The following is a 20394-nucleotide window of genomic DNA, read 5'->3' as shown; positions in this document are numbered from 1 at the left end:
TATCCATGAAAATATAAATCTAAGACAAATATGAACAATTTTATAATGTGTTTAAAATCTTTGGTGGTTTTGCACGGGCATCAATGATTATAATAACATTGCATTTTGCTTCGAGATTAACATTTAGATCATGGCGGACACTCAGCTGGCACAAGGATCGAATGGAGATGTTGCAGGCAATCCACCGGCTGATGGAGCGGCGCAGGTAAATATGACGGCACAGTTACAACAGTCTTTCTATGTCGCTCTTATAAAAGTCGTAATGTTGGCTCTTTTTGTATGACTTTCTGGATAAATTACCATCCCCTTTTTTGCTTTCTCATCACGACAAAGACACGTTGTGTTGATTCACATGATGAAATCAAGGGTTTACCTAATTACGTATATTTTGTCAAAACAATATGGGCTTTAAAATGCTTTCTTTTATTTATCACTTGGGAAATGTCACATGTATCAAACTCATTTGGAAAGATAAATGTTTAGCCACTACCTGGTTAAAATGTTTAAGTCTGCAGTGACTGAGTGAGTTTTCATTATATACAATATTTAAATATCCAGAAATGTTTAAAATCTGTGTGAGGTAATCCAAATTTTCCAAATGAATTAAAGATGTTATGATTTCCCCATTATGACTTCCCAACATTACAATTTCTCAGTAAAAAGATGCAATCTCTCAGGGAGTAATCTTTGGACTTTTTTCCTTGTGGCATTTCAGCTGTTTTTAGTTGATGTATGTGGCAATTTCATGATGTCACCACCACATATTGGTCCATCAGCAGGCACAAAGTTAATGACACTTGGAAATATAAATTTGTCTCAATTCAGTGGCGTAGCGCCCTTTACGCAAAAACGCAAATGAATACACAAAATTTTGCAAAGCATAGGTCTTATGATTTGAGTTTCCTGTTGTTTGCACGTAAAAAAACGTATTGAGACTCCACTGAATTATAATCTGCATATTTAGTATTCAGTTCTCATCGTAAACCATGCAATTACTACGATTCCGGAAAATACAGTCATTCCATACTTTATATTAAAATTAATTGGAAGTTCGTTTGAATCATAACTTAAAATGGACGAGCTATACCTTTGACTTTCATGTTAAGACCACAGAACATTAACTAGCAAGATTGGAAATATACAGCTTACGTCAGTTTGAAATGGTCGGGAACAAATTGACACGGACGTCTGAGAAAACATTGGATTGAAACTGTAGTTATAGGAAATGTATTTTCAATCCACCTCAGCATTTCTAACTTGCATACGAATGTAAAGCGATCGAAAAACATTTTAATTAGTATCAGAAAAGCGATTGAAAAACCTTTTATTTCATCAATAAGCGGCACGTCTTTTAACCCCAAGGAACCCCAAGGAACCCCAAGGAAACCCCAAGGAAACCCCAAGGAACCCCAAGGAAACCCCAATGACAGAAATAAATAACTATTGATACCCAAGGGGGTCTCATTAGAGTGCAAGGGTCACCCCTTACCCTTGGTACCCCAATTATACCCCAAGGAACCCCAAAGATAACCTAATAATACAGATTTATAACTCCTGATACACCATAGAACCCCAAGGAACCTCAAGGATACCCTAATAATACAAATTTTAAACTCTTGGTACCCCTGGGGACTCACTGGTATTCCAGACACACCTCTAAGAACCACAGGGAACCCCAGGGATATCCCAAGGAACTCGAAGAATACCCTAATAATACAGAATCATAACTCTTGATACTCCATAGAACCCCAAGGATACCCTAATAATACAAATTTTAAACTCTTATTAACCCTGAGGACTCATTGGTATTCCAGATACACCTCTAGGAATCCCAGGGAACCCCATGGATATCCCAAGGAACTCCAAGAATACCCTTATAATACAGAATCATAACTCTTAATACTCAATAGAACCCCAAGGATACCCTAATACATTGTAATACAAATGTAAAACTCTTGATAACCCTGCGGATTCATTGGTATTCCAGATACACCTCTAAGAATCCCAGGGAACCCCAGGGATATCCCAAGGAACTCCAAGAATACCCTAATAATACAGAATTATAAATCTCGATACTCCATAGAACCCCAAGGATACCGTAATACGTTGTAATACAAATTTAAAACTCTTGATAACCCTGGGGACTCATTGGTATTCCAGATACACCTCTAAGAATCCCAGGGAACCCCAGGGATATCCCAAAGAACTTCAAGAATACCCTAAAAATACAGATTCATAACTCTTGATACACCACAGAACCCCAAGGATATCTCAAGGAACTTAAAGGATAACTTAATAATACAAATTTAAATTCTTGATACCCGTAGGGACTCATTGGTATCTCAGACAAAACCCACGGATACCCCAAGGAACTCTAGGGATACTCTTATACATGTATTGGTTATATAAATTTTATAACTCTTGATATTCTATGGAACTCCAAGGATACACTACACTCTTGATAATTTTTGGGTCACTTTGATATCCTAGACAAATCACAAGGTATCCCAAGGAACCCCATGGGTACCCCAAGAAACCTAAAGGATACCCTAATAGTACTCTAATAGTAAGAATACAGATACCCCATTGTTATCCCTGACACACCCTATGGATACCTCAAGGAACTCCAAGGATACCCAGTAATATAACTTTTGATACCCAAATGAACCCCAAGGATACCCTAATAACACAATTTTATATCTCTGGATACACCCTCGGGGCTTTTTGATATCCCAGACACCATTAGGTATCCCACGGAACCCCATGGATACCCCAAGGAACTGAAAGGATACCCTTATAATACAGATTCATAAAACTTGATACCCCATAGAACCCAATGGAACCCCAAGGATATAGCCTAATAATTCAAATTAAAAATTCTTGATACCATTGGGGACTCATTGGTATCCCAGACACGCCTCTAAAAACCTCTATAATCCCTAGGGAACCCCACAGAAATCCCAAGGAACTCCAAAAGATACCCTAATCATACAGATTTATAACTCTTGATACACCATACAACCCCAAGGATACCCTAATATGTAATACTTTGAAACACATTCGGTCTAGCCGAAAATTTTTTGTCTATAAATTTGTTTCGGACTTGTGATATTGCATTACATTCTAAAATATAATGAAATTCATCAGCTATACGTTTTTTGTAACAGAGAGGACAAAATCTTTCATTTAATGGGATACCTTCCCATCTTCCCACTTCAACTGGTAGATGGTGATTTGAAGTACGAAAGAACTATATATATGATATGAGTTAAATTTGGCCCCCATTATTCGCAATTTTTTAAAGTGTTTCAGGTACAATAATATGTTATGTTATATTTTAGAAGAGTTGATGTAAAATTTATTTTTCACCTATTTATTTGATTTTTTTGCACTCACTGGCAGAAAATGACGTCAGAAGTGACGCTATTTCAATCAAAATCAGTCAAAAATTTACATTTTTCTTATCTTTTTATGAATGTGAAATATAGAGGGCATGCTTGAACAGGGAAAAAATTTTTGTCACTTATTAGCCTTGGCTAGATACATCTCTGATTAAAATATTTTGTTGGTTCAAGCATGCTCTCTATTTTTTCTGAAAGAAAAACTGCTTGAAAACAAGCTGTTTTATCATGTTTATGCTAAAAATGCAAAAATGGCAGGAAAAGGTTGTCTTTACAATGTCATATTTCTAAATTCTGGGCAGTTGAATCAAAATGAACATTATGTAAAAACATCACATTTATATTTGTACAAAGAAAAATGATGATGTTCATTTTAGGGGGCCATTTTAGGCCAATATCATATATATAGTCCTTTTACAAGAATTTTCTGAATTTCATTGGTAAAATATTGATATAGTTCCATCAGTCTGAAAATGTAGTCCTAAATGTACATGTTGTTGAGCATTTAATTCTTTTATATCATAACCACTATAGCCAAATTGTATGATGTACGTGATAATTCCTCTGCATTTCTTATAAAATTAACATTTATAGTTTTTTTCATTATTAAAATCAACAGCCCAAAACTTGAACCATATAATGTTTATTTTTTCAAGGTTCTTGATAAGGGACATAGAAGGGGTAGTAATGTCATAGTTTTCCTTCTCCTCAAAAGAATGAATATTGAGTAATTTTACATGAAATAAAAATCAGCTTGTACGATCAATTATGATAGAACAAACCCTTTTTAATTATCAAAATTTACTTCTATTACAAGTATCTGATTAATTTTTTTAACTTTATTTTAAACATAATCTAAAAAAACTGCCTGTTATTTTTTTTTTTTATTAAAAATTTGCTTAAGGTCAATAATTGAACAGACTATAATTTACCTGTAATTAATTTCCTTTGTTCTTTGAAACCCTTACCTGAGCACCATTCCCACTTAGCTAAAATCAGTCACCCATAAAAATTTCATAATTATAGCAAAGTGGGAAGACACCCAAAATTCACAAGGGTTGTCTACCAATAAACAAGGAGATGTAGGTGTAGGTAAATATATTGCAACAGTGATGGTGAGCCATTGTGTATACATGTAAAGGGTTATGTTGGCCCTTTAATCCCTGTCCAAGAGCTACCACCAATATACAACGGGTGTCTACCTGCAATTAACAGGTATTTTGGTGCCTCTCAGGTGAACATTCTGCAAGCATAATGGGTCAATCCATTGTGTTGTACCCACGAAGGGGAGATAGCCCCACTCCACACTTCCATGATCACTTCTCCAATAAGGGTAACACCCCCTATGTCAATAGTAGAACAAGTTTGGGTCTTTGTAACTGAACAATATCTTTCTCCACTTCATTTAAAAATTTCACCGAAGAAACATTGTCATATTAATTTTAAGTGTTCATATGAATGGTTCACCGGAAGAATTGCAGACTTCCTTGTGGTGACATAAAATTTAGTGCCTTATTTTCATGAATTTGATATAATTTGTTACTGATTCAATATTGGCTGATCATCAGTTGGTAAGAGACAACAAATTCTGCCAATTAACGGTACTCGATTATGATTTTCAACCGATTTGACAACACTAATTGTTAAATTCATCCAAAGTGAACAGATATTGGAGAAACATTATTTTTATCATACCAGTATGTATTGGGGTATCACAAGTGTTCCTTGGGTTGCCCAGATGTTTTTAATGATATTCCATTGAGTAATTGGGTATAATTGGGTATTAATTAGTAATATGTTTTACAGTACAACCATTGGGGTGGTTATTAAATTCTATCAATTGGGTACCTTACAATTGGGGTTCCTACAGGTATCCTTGGGGTACCAATAGTTGACCTTTGGACTCCAATGAGTATCCTGGGGTATCAATAGTTATCAATTTTTATAATTGGGGTATCCTTGGGGTATCAGGAGTGACCCTTTGATTTTTAATGAGACCGGCCTTGGTCATCAAATTTACTTTCCACCATTGACTTTATTTGAGGTATCTATGGGGTTCTCAAGGGTATCCTTAATGGGTTCTCATTGGTATACTTGGGATTCATTTGGGTTCTTTGGGGTACTTATCACTTTAAATACATATGTATAACAGTAATATATTTACAAATTAATGTATCTGATGATATTTTTTTTTATTTAATTGTTTTAATGAAAAACCAACAAAATGACAATAATCCCACCCTTTGCAGTAAATGGAAATACCGATAGCCAAGTAATGCTCTTCTGTTGATAAAACTTTGAATATCTTTCTAATAAGAGTCTTAACAGATGCAGTTAGTTGTTTCAAATTTTCCTCACTTTCTGCTATGGCCTATGGTACAATGGAACTCCATATCAGAAAATTGATCCCATAGGACTTTATATATGATTTTCTTTGACAGGCTTTTTAAATTTAATAAACTCCCAAAACATTACCATAATTACCATACTATGTAAAAATATGTAAGAAAGAAAATTTAATATTACAAACAATTTTAAAATTGCAGAAACACTACAATCATATCAGTAATTTTAATAAATCTAATTTAAATTAGATTCCCTATAGGGTCTTTTCATCAATTTACTTGCATGACTAATAAATTTAAACAACTTCTAAAAATAGTTCACTTCTTTATTTTAATAATGATATTATTTATTTCCTTTTAAATTAGCCCCAAAGCCACTGCCCATTTTACAGATTATCAATTTTCCATACACACATGCTCCATCTAAACCATGGCTCAGATAATGGCCCCCTTGGGACAAATGAATTCAGCCAGCTCCTAAGAATTTATCATTGACAAACAAAAATTCTGCATTGTCAGTTGATAGAATACTTATAAAAGATAAATTTAGTTAACGCATAAAGACAAATAACCTCCATTTGAATGTATTTTATATATTTTAGGGTGTTTTAATGCTATAAATTAATAAAATCTGTAAGGATTACCTCCCTTACTTTTCAACATCAGTGAACAATATATAGAATGAGGAAAATGAAAACTGTCATAAAATCATTAAATCTTGTCTGATCCTAAAAAAATTACAGGTGCACATCTTCAGATGGTGATCAACATATGTACAAATTTTCAGACTGTTCCATGCAGTAGTAAAAAATTCTATAGGGGGGACAAAGTTGCATCTACAGAGAGACGGACAGACGGACGGACAGGGTGAAACCAATAATACCCCCTTAAACTTCATTTGTGGGGGTATAGGGGTATAATGAGACTCCTGGGGTATCACTAGTTACTAATTTCTATTATTGGGGTTACTTGGGGTTCTAATGAGTATACTTGGGGTTCCTTGGGGTATCACTGGGGTACCTTGGGGTGAGCCTTTGATTCGAATGAGACCCCTGGGGTATCACTGGTTAATAACTTTATCATTTGGGTTCCATGGGGTTCTTACGGGTTTCCTTGGGGTTCCTTGGGGTACTAAGAGGTGACCCTTGAAGTCCAATAAGACCCCTTGAGTATTAAAATTTATTAATTTTTGTCATTGGGGTTCCTTGGGGTATCCTTGAGGTTCCTTGGGGTTCCTTGGGGTTTCCTTGGGGTTCCTTGGGGTTCCTTGGGGTTAAAAGACGCACCCATCAATAAGTATATAATCAGCAAATGTGAAAAAATACCAATTCGGAGATATCATACGCAGGGCAAATCATTGTCCGATGACTTCTTATATGAAACATTTTAATTCTATTATTGGGTATAATTTTAATCTAATTAATGGGAACTTTGATTGTTCTTCTCTGTGAATAAACCCCACTTGATATCAGACTTGTGACGACTGATTCTCTGAAGTCATCGGACAATGCCTTGCCTTGCGTTTTATCTCTCCCGAATTGAGATCTTCTCATATTTGCTGATTATATACGTATTGGTAAAATGATTTTTTATAATCACTTTGCTGATATTAAATATAATGTTTTTCGATCGCTTTAATTAACATGTATATAGCAAGTTAGAAATGCCGAGGTGGATTGAAAATACATTTCCTATAACTACATGTACAGTTTCAATCCAATGTTTTCTCAGATGTCCGTGTCAATTTGTTCCCACCCATTTCAAATGCTTTGACTGCAACAAGTGAAATTGACTTACGCTGTATATTTCCAATCTTGCCAGTTAATGTTCCGCGGTCTTATTGGCTTAAAGAATGATCTACAATAAACTTATTAAAATGAGATGAACAACTTTTAACTCCTTTCAAGTTTAAACATTCATACTAAAATCTGAAAACACATCAAGTTTTGAGTGTTTGTCCGTAATTGTATTCTGTCAGTCTATACTTACATGTAATTTAAAGTCGGCGGTCGGGTGATTAAAATTTTGACAAAGTCACAATACATTGTGATAAACTTGATCAAAAATTTGTCATTTAGGTAAGTATGTTACGGTTTGAATAATTGACCTGTTTCAAAACGCCTATTATCTTTAGTCATATGCAGTTGGTTTCCGCTGGGGTATCAGTGCTTCATATATAATTACACATTCTTTTAAAATTCAACATTCCCCTTACACATACAGTATGTAAAATGGTAACATTTTGAGACAATATCTCATTATCAAAAGCCTGTAAATCTAAAAAGCTAAAACCTAAAATCCAAGAGCATCGGGGGTCTTGAAATTTTAAAGAAAATATTCGAAGAGTACCAGGTAAATAATGTTTGTCTCGGAATTCAGCAACTTTTGTTCATATTTATTGGAATCATAATACAATCATAAAAATGTCATATTTTTAAGGCTGTTTTGTCATTCAAATAACATAAAATCCAGGAGCTTCGCCCCCTGGGCCCCCACCAGGGCTCTGCCCTGGACCTGCTGGGGGCCTCAAGGCGGCCCCCAGACCCCCTACCTTTTTTTGAATACAGTAAATGAAAAGGTAGTTACGCCACTGCAATATTTCCTGCTGGTACAATGATATACCTACATATGCTTGGGTCAGTGCACATGAATATTTATGATTTCTGTATATGCGTAATATATGAAATACTCCTGTTCAGTTATTTATTACTGTACAAGCCCATGCATATTCATGAAGAATGACCCAAGCTAGAATTTTTTTTTTAAACATCTCATTCAGTTGTCAAAACTGTTTAACCTTCACGGGAACACTTGTTCAGTATTCCTTTTAACTTCTATTGCATCTTCATCATGAGGTTTAAACAAACCTTTAAAGATTTGCTGCTGATTAAATGGTAACACTACTGTTAAATAGTTGTTTTTGCTCTCTGGGTAATTGTACAAAGTTACAGTCATTCTCATGCTCCTATTGATGTCCATTTAGATATACAGGTATCACCTTTGATGATGTAAAATCAAACAGACAATTCTTTAATTCTTTGATATTACTCTTCATTTCAGGAACAAGCTAGACCAGGAGTATGGGCCACAGTGAAATCCTTGATCTTCCGTATGCTGATTATATACATGATCAGTAGTTTCTTCAGAAGAGGGACTCCCCCAGCTAACCAATCAGATGGAAGTGGAGGAAAATCAATTAATTCACAAAACATATATCCCAAAGGCATGAAAATGGTTTGTGTCAAGTTTAATCCATTTCATCAAACATAACGAAAAACCGGTACCCTACAATCAGAGCATGATGTAGTAGTCATATTGCACCTTTCTCAGATTGAAATCTAAGGAATTCAATTTCTATTAAGACTTCTATGAAATGCGGTTTATTGGTAAATAGAATTTTGCTAGTTTCCTTCTGATTTTATTTTCTAGAATGTAGTATAGATGGGTAATTTTCTTTAAAACTTGTTAAAAACTTTTTGTATCATAAGAACAATTCATTATATTGCAATTATAGAAAGTTTAATCTTTTGATGTTCATTAATATTCATGATTCCTATGTGACTAGATTAATTTATGCTAGTTTACATTTGTTTTGCTGTCTTAGGACATGTACATTTACCTGTCGGAGCAAGAGGATTTCACGGACTTCAACAATGAAGATGCATTGTTTTGGTCCCTGAAAGGACTTGAATATGGGGATTGGACCAGTGGGCCGAATGGTGATGGCTCTTATATCAAAGAAGGAAAAATTCAAACACCCCCGGTAAGAAAGACATCACAATGAAGACACCTGGACACGGTTTTCTTAAAGTGATCAGTAGATTAGTCTGAATAAATGAAGAAGTGGGAGGACCAAGTCCAAACATTTCCAAACATCCTTGTAGGATTAATAAATAAATGACCATCATTTAAGTTAGAAAAGAAAAATTCTATGATCCAAATCTTAGTACATGTAGTGATTGATAGAACCAAATCTGAATATGAAATTTAGAAAACAAGAAGACCAAAGGCAAATAAACAATTAATGATTATTTTGATTTGTTAGTGAATTGTCTTAGGAAAGGAAATGAGGAGTGAATTTTTTCAAACCAATTTTAACTGAATTTTGTTTTATTGATACAGAATGTGATAAACAATGGATCTATCTACCTCCATTGTTACTTTGTCAAGGAAGGCAAATCCCCCAACCCCAAAGATAAGGGGAAGTACTCCAAGAAACTCACAGTACACAGGTCTAAACGTATGTACATTTATAAATGTAAAGCATCAGTTAAACAAATAAAACTTTGTATTTTATTATGCCTCCCTTCGAAGAAGGGAGGACATATTGCTTTGCTGCTGTCTGTCGGTCGGTTGGTCTGTCTGTCGGTCCACCAACAGTTTCCGTTCATTTTCTTCGCAGAGGATGAACATATTGGAATGAAATTTGGTATTCAGGTTTATCATGATAATATCTAGGTCAAGTTCGATATTGGGTACGATCAAGCAATTTTCGACAGAGTTATGGCCCTTGGAGGTAGAAAAATTACAGTTATTTGCAGTTTCCGTTCTTTTTCTTCGCAGAGGATGAACTTATTGAAATGGAATTTGGTATACAGGTTTATTATGATAATATCTAGGTCAAATTCGATATTGGGTGTGATAGAGCAATTTTCGACAGAGTTATACCCCTTGGACTTAAAAAAATTGCAGTTATTTGCAGTTTACGTTTATTTTTTTTGTGGATGTTTACAAGGGAGGGGGGCATAAGTGTTGTACAAACATCTCTTGTTTCTGTTAAGATTGATCGCTCATCAGCTTTTATCAACTGCTACATGTATATTCAGGTATCAACAAATACAAGAAAAGGAGGTTCCATAAAACTGTCAATCTATTGACAGGAGAGACAGATGTGCATCCAGATCTCATCCAGGTCAGCCATTTTGTAATCCAGATACAGATATGGATACAGCTCTGTTATACAGAATCTTTAATGATCACTTTTGACTTTTATCCTCTTAAATATTTCAGACTGAGAACAGAAGTGCCTTTGAGATCCTGAACCACTGGCATCCCAATCTGACCATTAACTTGATGGATGACCACTCCCCCTGGATGAAGAACCATGTTCCACAGCCCCTAGATGAATGTGAGTGACTTACTATTGAAATAATATTTATGGTGGCTCAATTTTTGTGAATTTCATGGGTACCCCTTATTCACAAATTTACACCTTCAATTAAATCTGAAATTCAATATCTTTCATTAATCATGAAAGAAATCCGCAAAACAACATCCCTAAAAATTGGTATTAATCTGGCAACTCACAAAGATTGGCCATCACTGATTTAATGGTAAAAGTTTAGACAAATTTATAATACTACTTCAAGTTTTATTTTTATTTAGAAGATCTGAATCAAAATGGAATTCTTAAAAGTCTTAGTCTAATCTATTTCATATTTTTTAGATATTGAATTTCTTCCTGGCACAGACAATTACCAACCTATACTGTACTTCAACGATTATTGGAACCTTAACACAGACTACATGCCAATAAACCAAACCACTCCGTAAGAGCTTCTACATGTGTTTGAACGCTATTTCACTCTAGTATCAGAGTATTGTAAGGGTAGACCTTCATCAGACAATGCTTTATTTTGCAGTGTGTTGAACCTGACCATAACATACAGTCCCATCTCCTTGTTCAAGTGGCAGATGTATGCTGCCCAGGGGATGAGAAATAAGTGGTATGGCATGCTAGGGGCAGACTTTGTTGAGGAATCAGATGAAGATCAGGACAGCCTAAAGGTAGAAATATTATGCTTGCAAGTTTGTCTTCTCATTTGCATTGAAGAATGATGTGACTGATAATCTAGGACAAACATTTCATGAATACATATACTGTAGAAATAAAATTATAAGAAATGATGTGTAATCTTTTTATACACTATTTTAAAGGAAAAAAATAGTTTTATACTTGAACAAGAAGTTGACAATAAGATGAGTATGTGATATGACATTAAAGTTACATTAGCATGAGTCTGAATGCTTCCTTTTGCTACTCACAAGATATGTTGTAGATTATGCGATTCATTACAGACTTTGAGATTCTGTTTTATGTTTATGAAGCCAAATGAAGAATATGAATAAATGTAATTAGATTTAAAAGTACATCATGTTTTCAGACCACAGTGTTGGAGACTAATCCTTACCTTCTGGCTTTGACTGTGATTATCTCCATAGTCCACAGTGTATTCGAATTCCTGGCCTTCAAGAATGGTAAGTCTCTAAAACTGTTCACATCAAATTGCTTCTTAGGTTCTATTGACTCAGTTTGCTGTATAGGGGATCAAAGATAATTGATGCAAATTCTTATGTGTGATATTTTGCTCTTTTTCTCTATAGACATACAGTTCTGGAAGAACCGTAAATCCCTGGAGGGTCTTTCTGTGCGATCTGTCTTCTTCAATGTCTTCCAGTCCCTCATCGTTGTCCTTTATGTCCTCGATAACGAGACAAACTTCATGGTCAAAGTCAGTGTTTCCATCGGCCTTCTTATTGAAATGTGGAAAATTACCAAAGTCGTCACTTTCAAGGTAGGATTTTGTCTGTTTGTTTTGCTTAATAGAGTATGAATTTGATAGCTGCCAAATTTATAATCACATAAACTGGGTTGGGACTGCAAGCTTTTAACTGTTTTAAATGGTTAATGATATTGGAGCTTTTAATGTCATTGCTTAAAATTCAATTTTCTATTAATATTGTTAAGTATTGGTAGAGATGAATTGTGCTGTTGTAAATGGTTAATAATAATAAAGTAACCATTGATTTCATTGCTTAAGGTGGAATAACACATCATCACAAAATTGGTGACCGCTGATCAAAACGAGATTTCGTTTTATTAAAATGTAACTTAATCCATAGCTGAGTGGATAAAGTGTCGGTCTTGTGATCCGTACATCCCGAGTTCGAATCCCACAGGGGCTTTTGTTGTTACTTACTGGAATAATTACATGTATTTTAGATATTCATTTTTTATCCCCAAACTGCAAATTTTTTGCTTATTTGACATTTGTACAGTTTATTTATCATTATATCTGTCATCTTTCATTATCAAAAAATTTCCTGTTAATTTGAGTGACTTTTTCCAGGTGTGTTATTCCACCTTAAAATTCAATTTTCTAACAATATTGTTAAGTATTGGTAAAGATGAATTGGGCTCCAATTAAAAAAAAAAGATTTAACTAAATTAAACTCATCATCATGCAGATTGATATGTTGAAGGCTCAAGTTATTGTGGCAAAGGCAAAAAAAAATTATACGTGTAAAACAATTTTCTTAGGCTGTCGAATATCACGCTACCAAAAGAAATTGAATAATTATGGTTTAAACAATTTTTTTTTTTTGGAAAGTTCTTATAAATATGATAACCTCTATACATGTATTACATATGAAACAAAAGAGATGAGCGAATGGTAAGTTATAGAAGGTCGGGTTTAATTTCGGTGGGAATTTGTTGTTTTTGTATATTAATTTTTTTTTCACATAACGTGTAGCTTAACATTCTGTTGGTAAAATTTATTCAGTAAATGTAGTTAAAATTCACCCATGTGAGGAGATATCATGAGAAACAAGAGATTACTACTAACAACAATACACATACTGACAATATTTAAATGCATGGTTATAGTGAAAACTAAAAAAATACCTACCATAGTTAAAATGGTGATCTTTTCTTGTCAGTAAAATCTTTAAAGTGAGTGATAAGAATGTAGTACACTTGGTAATCTGGGACTAATATTGTTTGTGAATGGTTGATAATTTTAGATAGATAGAGAGAACCTCTGGTTTGGAGTTATCCCTCGGGTGACTTACGAAGACAAATCAACTTACACCGAGTCTATGACCAAAAAATATGATATGGTAAGAAAATCATTGAAAAATATTGTAAAAAAATATTCTCACTATAACTTGTCCAATGTTTCTCTGCATGTGTTAACATGTTAATATATTTTATGTAAATAATAGATGGCGTTTAAGTACCTGTCATGGATGCTGTTTCCACTGCTGATAGGATATGCTATTTACTCACTGCTATATCTAGAGCACAAGGGCTGGTACTCCTGGGTGCTAAATATGGTTTATGGATTCCTATTAACATTTGGTAAGTGAAAACTTCTGACTTGCATAAAACATCATAAGAATTATAAAGTTTAACAATTCTTAAACTCACTGCAGCTCCATCTGTAGAATCAATAACATGGAAGTCAAATATTGGACATAACTTCAACAGTAGAATTCTGTTATTTTGTTATGTAAAAGAACTTAGTCATGTCATTCACATCAACAGTTCCTTGTTATACAATGTAATAAGATCCATTATTACGTTTTCAGGTTTCATCATGATGACACCTCAGCTGTTCATCAATTACAAGATGAAGTCTGTGGCCCATCTTCCATGGCGGATGATGACCTACAAGGCACTCAACACCTTCATCGATGATATATTTGCATTTGTCATCAAAATGCCCACGCTGTATAGGATAGGTTGTTTTAGAGATGGTAAGCTATGTTTTTTTTGAAAGATGCAACATTTGTGTGAAGATAACAGAACTCTTTTGATAAATGAATTATAGTTTCTGAAAATACAAGATATCTTGTCCACTACATTTGATATCATAGGATAATTATGCTATTACACATGTAGCACAAAGTCCTTATATTTTCATCTAAATCGTATCCAGTCATCTTCCAAATTTCATTATAGGTATTTGTCATAAATTATTAATGATTAATGAATGTAATACTGTAATACATGTAATACAATACTGTGATTAATACATGTAGTATCATTTTTATTATATTCCAGATGTGGTATTCTTCATCTTCCTTTACCAGAGGTGGATTTATCCAATTGATCCAACTCGTCTTAATGAATTTGGAACTAGTCAGGAAATGCTGGAACAGAATGGAAAGGTCACAGCTGACCAATCAGAGACTGGGTCAGAGCAAGCCAGCATAGAACAGTCTAAACCTGAGGAGACTGAATTGCCATCAGAAAAGCCTGCCAAGGAGAAAAAGAATGACTAATGGGGAAATATATAGGTTATAGTTGTTTTATTTTCCATTGTGATGTTGTCAGATCTCATCAATATCTGAATTAATGACTGTGGTAAGGTGGGAAGAATTGTTTTCATGCGACGTGAAAACTCCTTATAAATAAGAACAAGTTATGTTGATTTGTCTATTTGCAGCCCCCCCCTTCCATGTTAAAAATCGTTAGAGATATTTAAGTGTTGGAAAAAAAAATTGAATTCCAATGTATTGTACTAGTAAACTTAAATTTTCTTAAGCAGTAATAAAAAATGTGTATGTTCATTACTGATCTACTGGATCAAAGTGAATCAGATTTATGAACTCTTCCCATAACTTGCTATGGTTTGTTACTGGGAGATGATGTGTTCCGCTTTGCTGCTTTGATGTTAGATTTTGTATGATCTTGTGATCCATCTCATTTTGCTGTGTTACAGCAGTATGAAATGTAACTTACCAGATTTGAACAAACTTATTTCATTTTGAATTTCTCATTGACGCAAAATTAAATTTCTATTTCATTTGTTCATTGTATTGGCCAAAGCTATCATTTGTTTTCATTCTACCATGAAGATTGTATGCTGGTTTTCATGCATTATATCTCAACATTGTGTTCTGTGAGTTTGAGATCAGGTCTAAAAAATTTTATCAAACTTTATTTTTTTTTTTTTCATTTTTTGTACAAATATATTAAAGCTGATGTTATCTTTAAATCAGTATATATGCCAAAAATTCTTTTTGAAAAGGAGAACAATGGTACTAATTTCATATTGCTGTTTTGCATTTTTATCAATTAGATATTATGGCTAGAAGTAGTGTTATTGTATGTCAGAAGATTTTATTCTACACTATGGCCATTGCCATCCACAGAAATCCTGTAGACTTTTAGAGAATCATGAAAAACCTACAAAGGCGCGAGACCAACAAAACTTACAATGTCATATGACTGTGAGAACTCTACAATGTCATGTGACCATAGGAGCCAACCATGGTCATGTGATTAATAAAACCTGCAATATCATGTGACTATTTTTTTCCCATAGGATTGTACATTTGAACTTATATTTATTTTATTCAGTTTGTAATGGATTTTATAAATGATTATTGTAACCAGTTATTAAATAAAATATTTTGATTTTTATTTGCCTCTTGTTTAAAACTCTTTATTTCAGCCTTCGACATAACATTAATATATGACTATACGGGAATAGTCTTCCGTGCAACTTATCATTAAGATATTAATTTTAAATACACTGCATCTGATGAAAGTGATTAGAGCGACGTCATCAATATCAACTATTCAGTGCATTAAAATTTCATTCGTTTTAGAATGAATTCTTTTTAAATATTATATCTAGAAATTTGAAAAAAAAGTTGCAAATAGCGGAGGGGGGGGGGGGGTAAACATTTGTTCATTGGTTATTGTTTTTTTAAATACTTAAAATAAATAAAACTAATATAATTGTTAAATCGAGATTGATTTTATAATCTTGAGGTTTATTCTAAGTGATTTATTTTAAAGTCGATCGGTATTTCTATAGAACAACTGACTGATGACAAACTTTTATGTCAATTCAGTCTCTCTAAATACCATATTCTAAAGTTTTTTTACTCACGTATCATGAGTTATTCTAAAGAGATGCGAATATAAAATGTGCATGTACATAGTTTTTTTGGTGGTTCGTTTGTTCTTTCCTATCCAGCTACATGTACCTTCATTAAGGTAGCAAACGTGCGTTACCATTTTTTCTGCAGTGTCAGCAGCCTACGTAACTTGTATGAACTACCACGAAAACATATCGTTTAAATATTGCCAAGCAAAGTGTGATAAAATGGAACTTGAAAACTTGATTATTTTCTTGAACTCATTTAAAAAGACCCCTTCTTGTTACTTTTCAAAGCTTGGTACATGTATTTGACGACCGAATTTGAAAAAAGGGCTGAAAAGAATATTATACTATAGTATGAGGATATGGAAAAAATGTGATAAAAATGTTTTTTTTTCCAAAAGCTATAATCAGAGAATGCTGTATAAATTATTCTAATGAGAGATATTCATATCTGAGATAAGCAAAATTAATGAAAAGGAAATTTAATTGAAATGATTGTTTAATTTTTACTGAATTGAGCTGTTTTTGATGCTCGGCATCTGTTGATAGCGACATTAAGCGCGTTCGGTATTCTTTCTCCTAAAACCCCTGTCACTCCAAAGCTGCGTCCCACGGCGATCCCGCTGCGTCCTTAAATAATGTAAAACGCCAAGGTTAACGCAGTAGAGTCTCCTACAGTGCCGTAACAACGCAACGGCATCTTCGTTCGTGGCAGTGGGATCGCCGTTTTAGAACGCCATGCGACGGCGTGCACTTTGAACATGCACAAAGTACGCGCCGTGGCTCTGCGTTCTGATAAACACGTCATAGAAGCGGAGTGAGGTCGCTCCAACAGCGCCACGAAGCTCCGTTGGCGCACTCAAGGAACGCAGCTAATCGCAGTGTAGACGCAGTGTTAAGTCAATTGCGCTTGCACGGAGACCTCACGGAGTCCTTTGAGATCTCGCTGCGACTCTATCGCGCTCTCACAGCGCATCCACAACGTTTGAACAAGTTGTTTTTCATTTGTCTGCGTTCACACAGCGACCCCAAAGAGCTGTTGCTGCGTTCATTGCTCTCTCTTGACGTTTCTTCTGCGTTTATTAGCGTTTGAACCGCGCTCCCACAACTTTTCTCGTGCGATGTCATCCAGACTAAGAAAACTCTAACAATGGTTGTTGTACATGCAATAGCAAGCGATGTAGTAATTATCAAACTGGATATGGATGACTGTAAAAAGTAGCATTAATTTTGCTAATATTCCAGGACCTATCAAAGGAATTCATGCCATTTGGTTCTTCTGATGCTTTCACGTCTTTTCTGAATTTTCTAACATCTAATAACGGGCCATTTTTGTAGACCTGACTACTAAGAGTTTTGTCCTAGTCCTTCACAAATTATTTAGAAGTAGTTACTTTTCATTACAATGTACCTATTCATCAAAATAAAACAATTTTTTTATCGTTTTTTACTAGTTGTAAATTCTTGTTTGTTTCCCATACAATTGTACAAATTTACATTAACCTACCAAGAAGTAAAGAACGTCTTGTAAACGCAGTCAGCGCACAGAGCACGCCGTGGACGCGCGGTAAAAACTCTTAGCACGTCATGAGCGCTCGGCGGATACTTGGTGAGAGCCCAGTCAATCGCTAAGTAGAACTCTGTCGAAACGCATTTACACGCCGTGGGAGCTCCGTAAGAACGCCTTAGTCGCTGTCAGGACGCCGTGACAATTTTCAAATAAAATTGTACTTTTTTCTGAATTTTCCTTGCGATCCTACGGCGATGCCATGAATTTTAAAACGCCGTGAACATGCCGTGGGAACGCAACTTGGTGTGATAGGGCTTTTAGTCTCTGGGAAGGAATCAACTAAACTTGGCACTAAATATTTATGGTTATAGGAGACTTTATTTTTTTCAAATGAAGCACAGATGGTTTCAATTTTTTCCCTCCAGAAATATTAGAAAGCCACAAAGTGTGCTTACAAAATAACAGGAAAGAATCATCTAATATTTTTTATCCAGTAAATTTCATGTTTGTAACATCAATTTTTTTTAAAGGTGTTATTTGTTACTCGGGTGTCCTATTGACATTTGTGTTTGTCCATCGTCGTAGGTCGTTTGTGAGAAACACAATCACCTGTCAGATGTGCAAAATGAGATCCTACCTACAGTATAATGTACGCTGGAAGCATGTGTCTTCAGCCACGACAATTGTGCTACAATATAGCAACAAATCAAAGTTTTGCTAAGTGAAATCGGAACAAAGAAAAGCTTCATCTGTTTCCAGTATCAAGCTTATTCGAAAACTTTGGAAAATGTTTGAAAGCTTCTCAGAATCTACAGGACCAAAATGACGAAACTTGAAGTGTTACATTTACAGGGTAAAGGAAAAGAATGCGTATTATTGTGTTCATGACTTTCTCCCAAGAGGGAACAAAACAAATGAAAAAAAATTGACGCAATCTTTGAAATAAAAATGGTTTAACTAATTAACAGATACAAGCTCTACTCAAATGATGAAATTCATGACCTCTGCGTCGCCAGAGGCTCTGGTAGAAGGGCAGAGTTCTTTTGACTGTTAGTAAACAAGAGGTCAATAGGCCTTGAAAGTCAACTGAGTACCATAGATCAAAAAGCAATACTAGTATATTACCCGAGTGACTAAGTAGAGTGACCTAAAAAGAACATGTTCACTATATTGCTATATTTGTCACCCCCCCCCCCCCCCCCCCCCCCCAAAGAAGCCTGAACCACTCTCTCACAGACAGTAAATCTCACAATTTAATAAGAGGACATTATGGACATAATAACAATGCATTTAGTTTATCTCCCACCACTGTGAAAGTACATATAAATATAAAAAATTTATTCAATTCACTACGTGGAAATATTTACCCTAACCAAGGATTTGAAACCCCGACCAAGCAGTCATGAATGTCACAATTTAAGTAGAGGGTTACGTGGACATCATATAACCATGCACATAGTTTATCTCTTCTGCTGCGAAAGAAGAGAAATATCAAATCAGTTTCCCTGTATGGCCATATTGGCCCCGACCATGGGCCTAAACTCCTGACCCAGGGGTATGGTGTCCGGATAGGGCCATTTGCGTTAGCGCGACATCGCGTTCAGGTAAACGAGACATCGCGCTAACACACAACACGCCGTCGCGCTAACGCAACTTTGCATAACACGCCGTCGCGCTAACACACAACACGCCGTCGCGCTAACGCAACTTTGCACAACACGCCGTCGCGCTAACACACAACACGCCGTCGCGCTAACACACAACACGCCGTCGCGCTAACGCAACTTTGCACAACACGCCGTCGCGCTAACACACAACACGCCGTCGCGCTAACACAACCTTGCATAACACGCCGTCGCGCTAACACACAACACGCCGTCGCGCTAACACAACTTTGCACAACACGCCGTCGCGCTAACGCAACTTTGCAAGTTTCACAGTGTAGTAGGAAGTCGTGTCCGGAAATATCAGACTGCGCATGCTTAAATATGTAGGCATGCACGCAAGCATGGATGAAAAATAAATAAAATGTACTTTGAAATATATATATTATTTTCATTTATTATCAATGCATATGAATAAAAATATAGTTACTAGTATGTCACTGTATAAGGATATGCTAGAGTGCATATAAATTATTAATAAATCTACCAATTGATAAATTTAGCTTAAATATTTGATGTAATTAATTAATTTAGCAATGATAAATTTATAACATGTACATGTCACAAATTCATATTAGGTGCTCTGTATATTACCAAAGCAAAGAAATTTTAAAATGTAAAATTACAGGTATATAACATGTCACACTGGCGTCGGAAGCAAATTGAAAGTGGGGGGCTAGACTGATCCTCAAAAATATTGAGAGAGAAAAACCTAATTCCCAAAATCATGAAAATCCTAATCCGTGGGGGTGGGGGGTTATGCCTTTTACTCCAACTTCTAAATATTTCAAA

The 20394-nt window shown here is 35.0% G+C and overlaps 1 protein-coding gene across 1 annotated transcript; it reads left to right on the top strand.

Moving 5' to 3' along the window:
* Window positions 1-95: 95 nt before the first annotated feature.
* Window positions 96-15959, top strand: LOC128175593 (putative lipid scramblase CLPTM1). Its single transcript, XM_052841350.1, has 14 exons — window positions 96-205; window positions 8807-8980; window positions 9351-9509; window positions 9869-9986; window positions 10573-10658; window positions 10757-10874; window positions 11193-11295; window positions 11389-11533; window positions 11911-12004; window positions 12131-12321; window positions 13553-13648; window positions 13754-13889; window positions 14120-14287; window positions 14595-15959. Exons 1-14 carry the CDS (start codon window positions 131-133, stop codon window positions 14813-14815), a joined length of 1884 nt encoding a protein of 627 aa, XP_052697310.1. The 5' UTR covers window positions 96-130; the 3' UTR covers window positions 14816-15959.
* Window positions 15960-20394: the final 4435 nt, after the last annotated feature.

This window comes from Crassostrea angulata, chromosome 3, assembly GCF_025612915.1.
Source record: "Crassostrea angulata isolate pt1a10 chromosome 3, ASM2561291v2, whole genome shotgun sequence".
In the NCBI taxonomy this organism is placed as follows: domain Eukaryota; kingdom Metazoa; phylum Mollusca; class Bivalvia; order Ostreida; family Ostreidae; genus Magallana; species Magallana angulata.
Note: the sequence above shows the minus strand (reverse complement) of the source record. Positions and strands in the feature narration are given on the sequence as shown.

What these genes read in the sequence shown, in the direction of transcription:
- LOC128175593 (XM_052841350.1), top strand. Translation starts at nt 131, where the DNA reads ATGGCGGACACTCAGCTGGCACAAGGATCGAATGGAGATGTTGCAGGC. An exon ending in CGGCTGATGGAGCGGCGCAG is followed by an intron (nt 206 to 8,806) that starts GTAAATATGACG and finishes TCTTCATTTCAG; the next exon opens with GAACAAGCTAGACCAGGAGT. An exon ending in ATTCCTGGCCTTCAAGAATG is followed by an intron (nt 12,005 to 12,130) that starts GTAAGTCTCTAA and finishes TTTTCTCTATAG; the next exon opens with ACATACAGTTCTGGAAGAAC.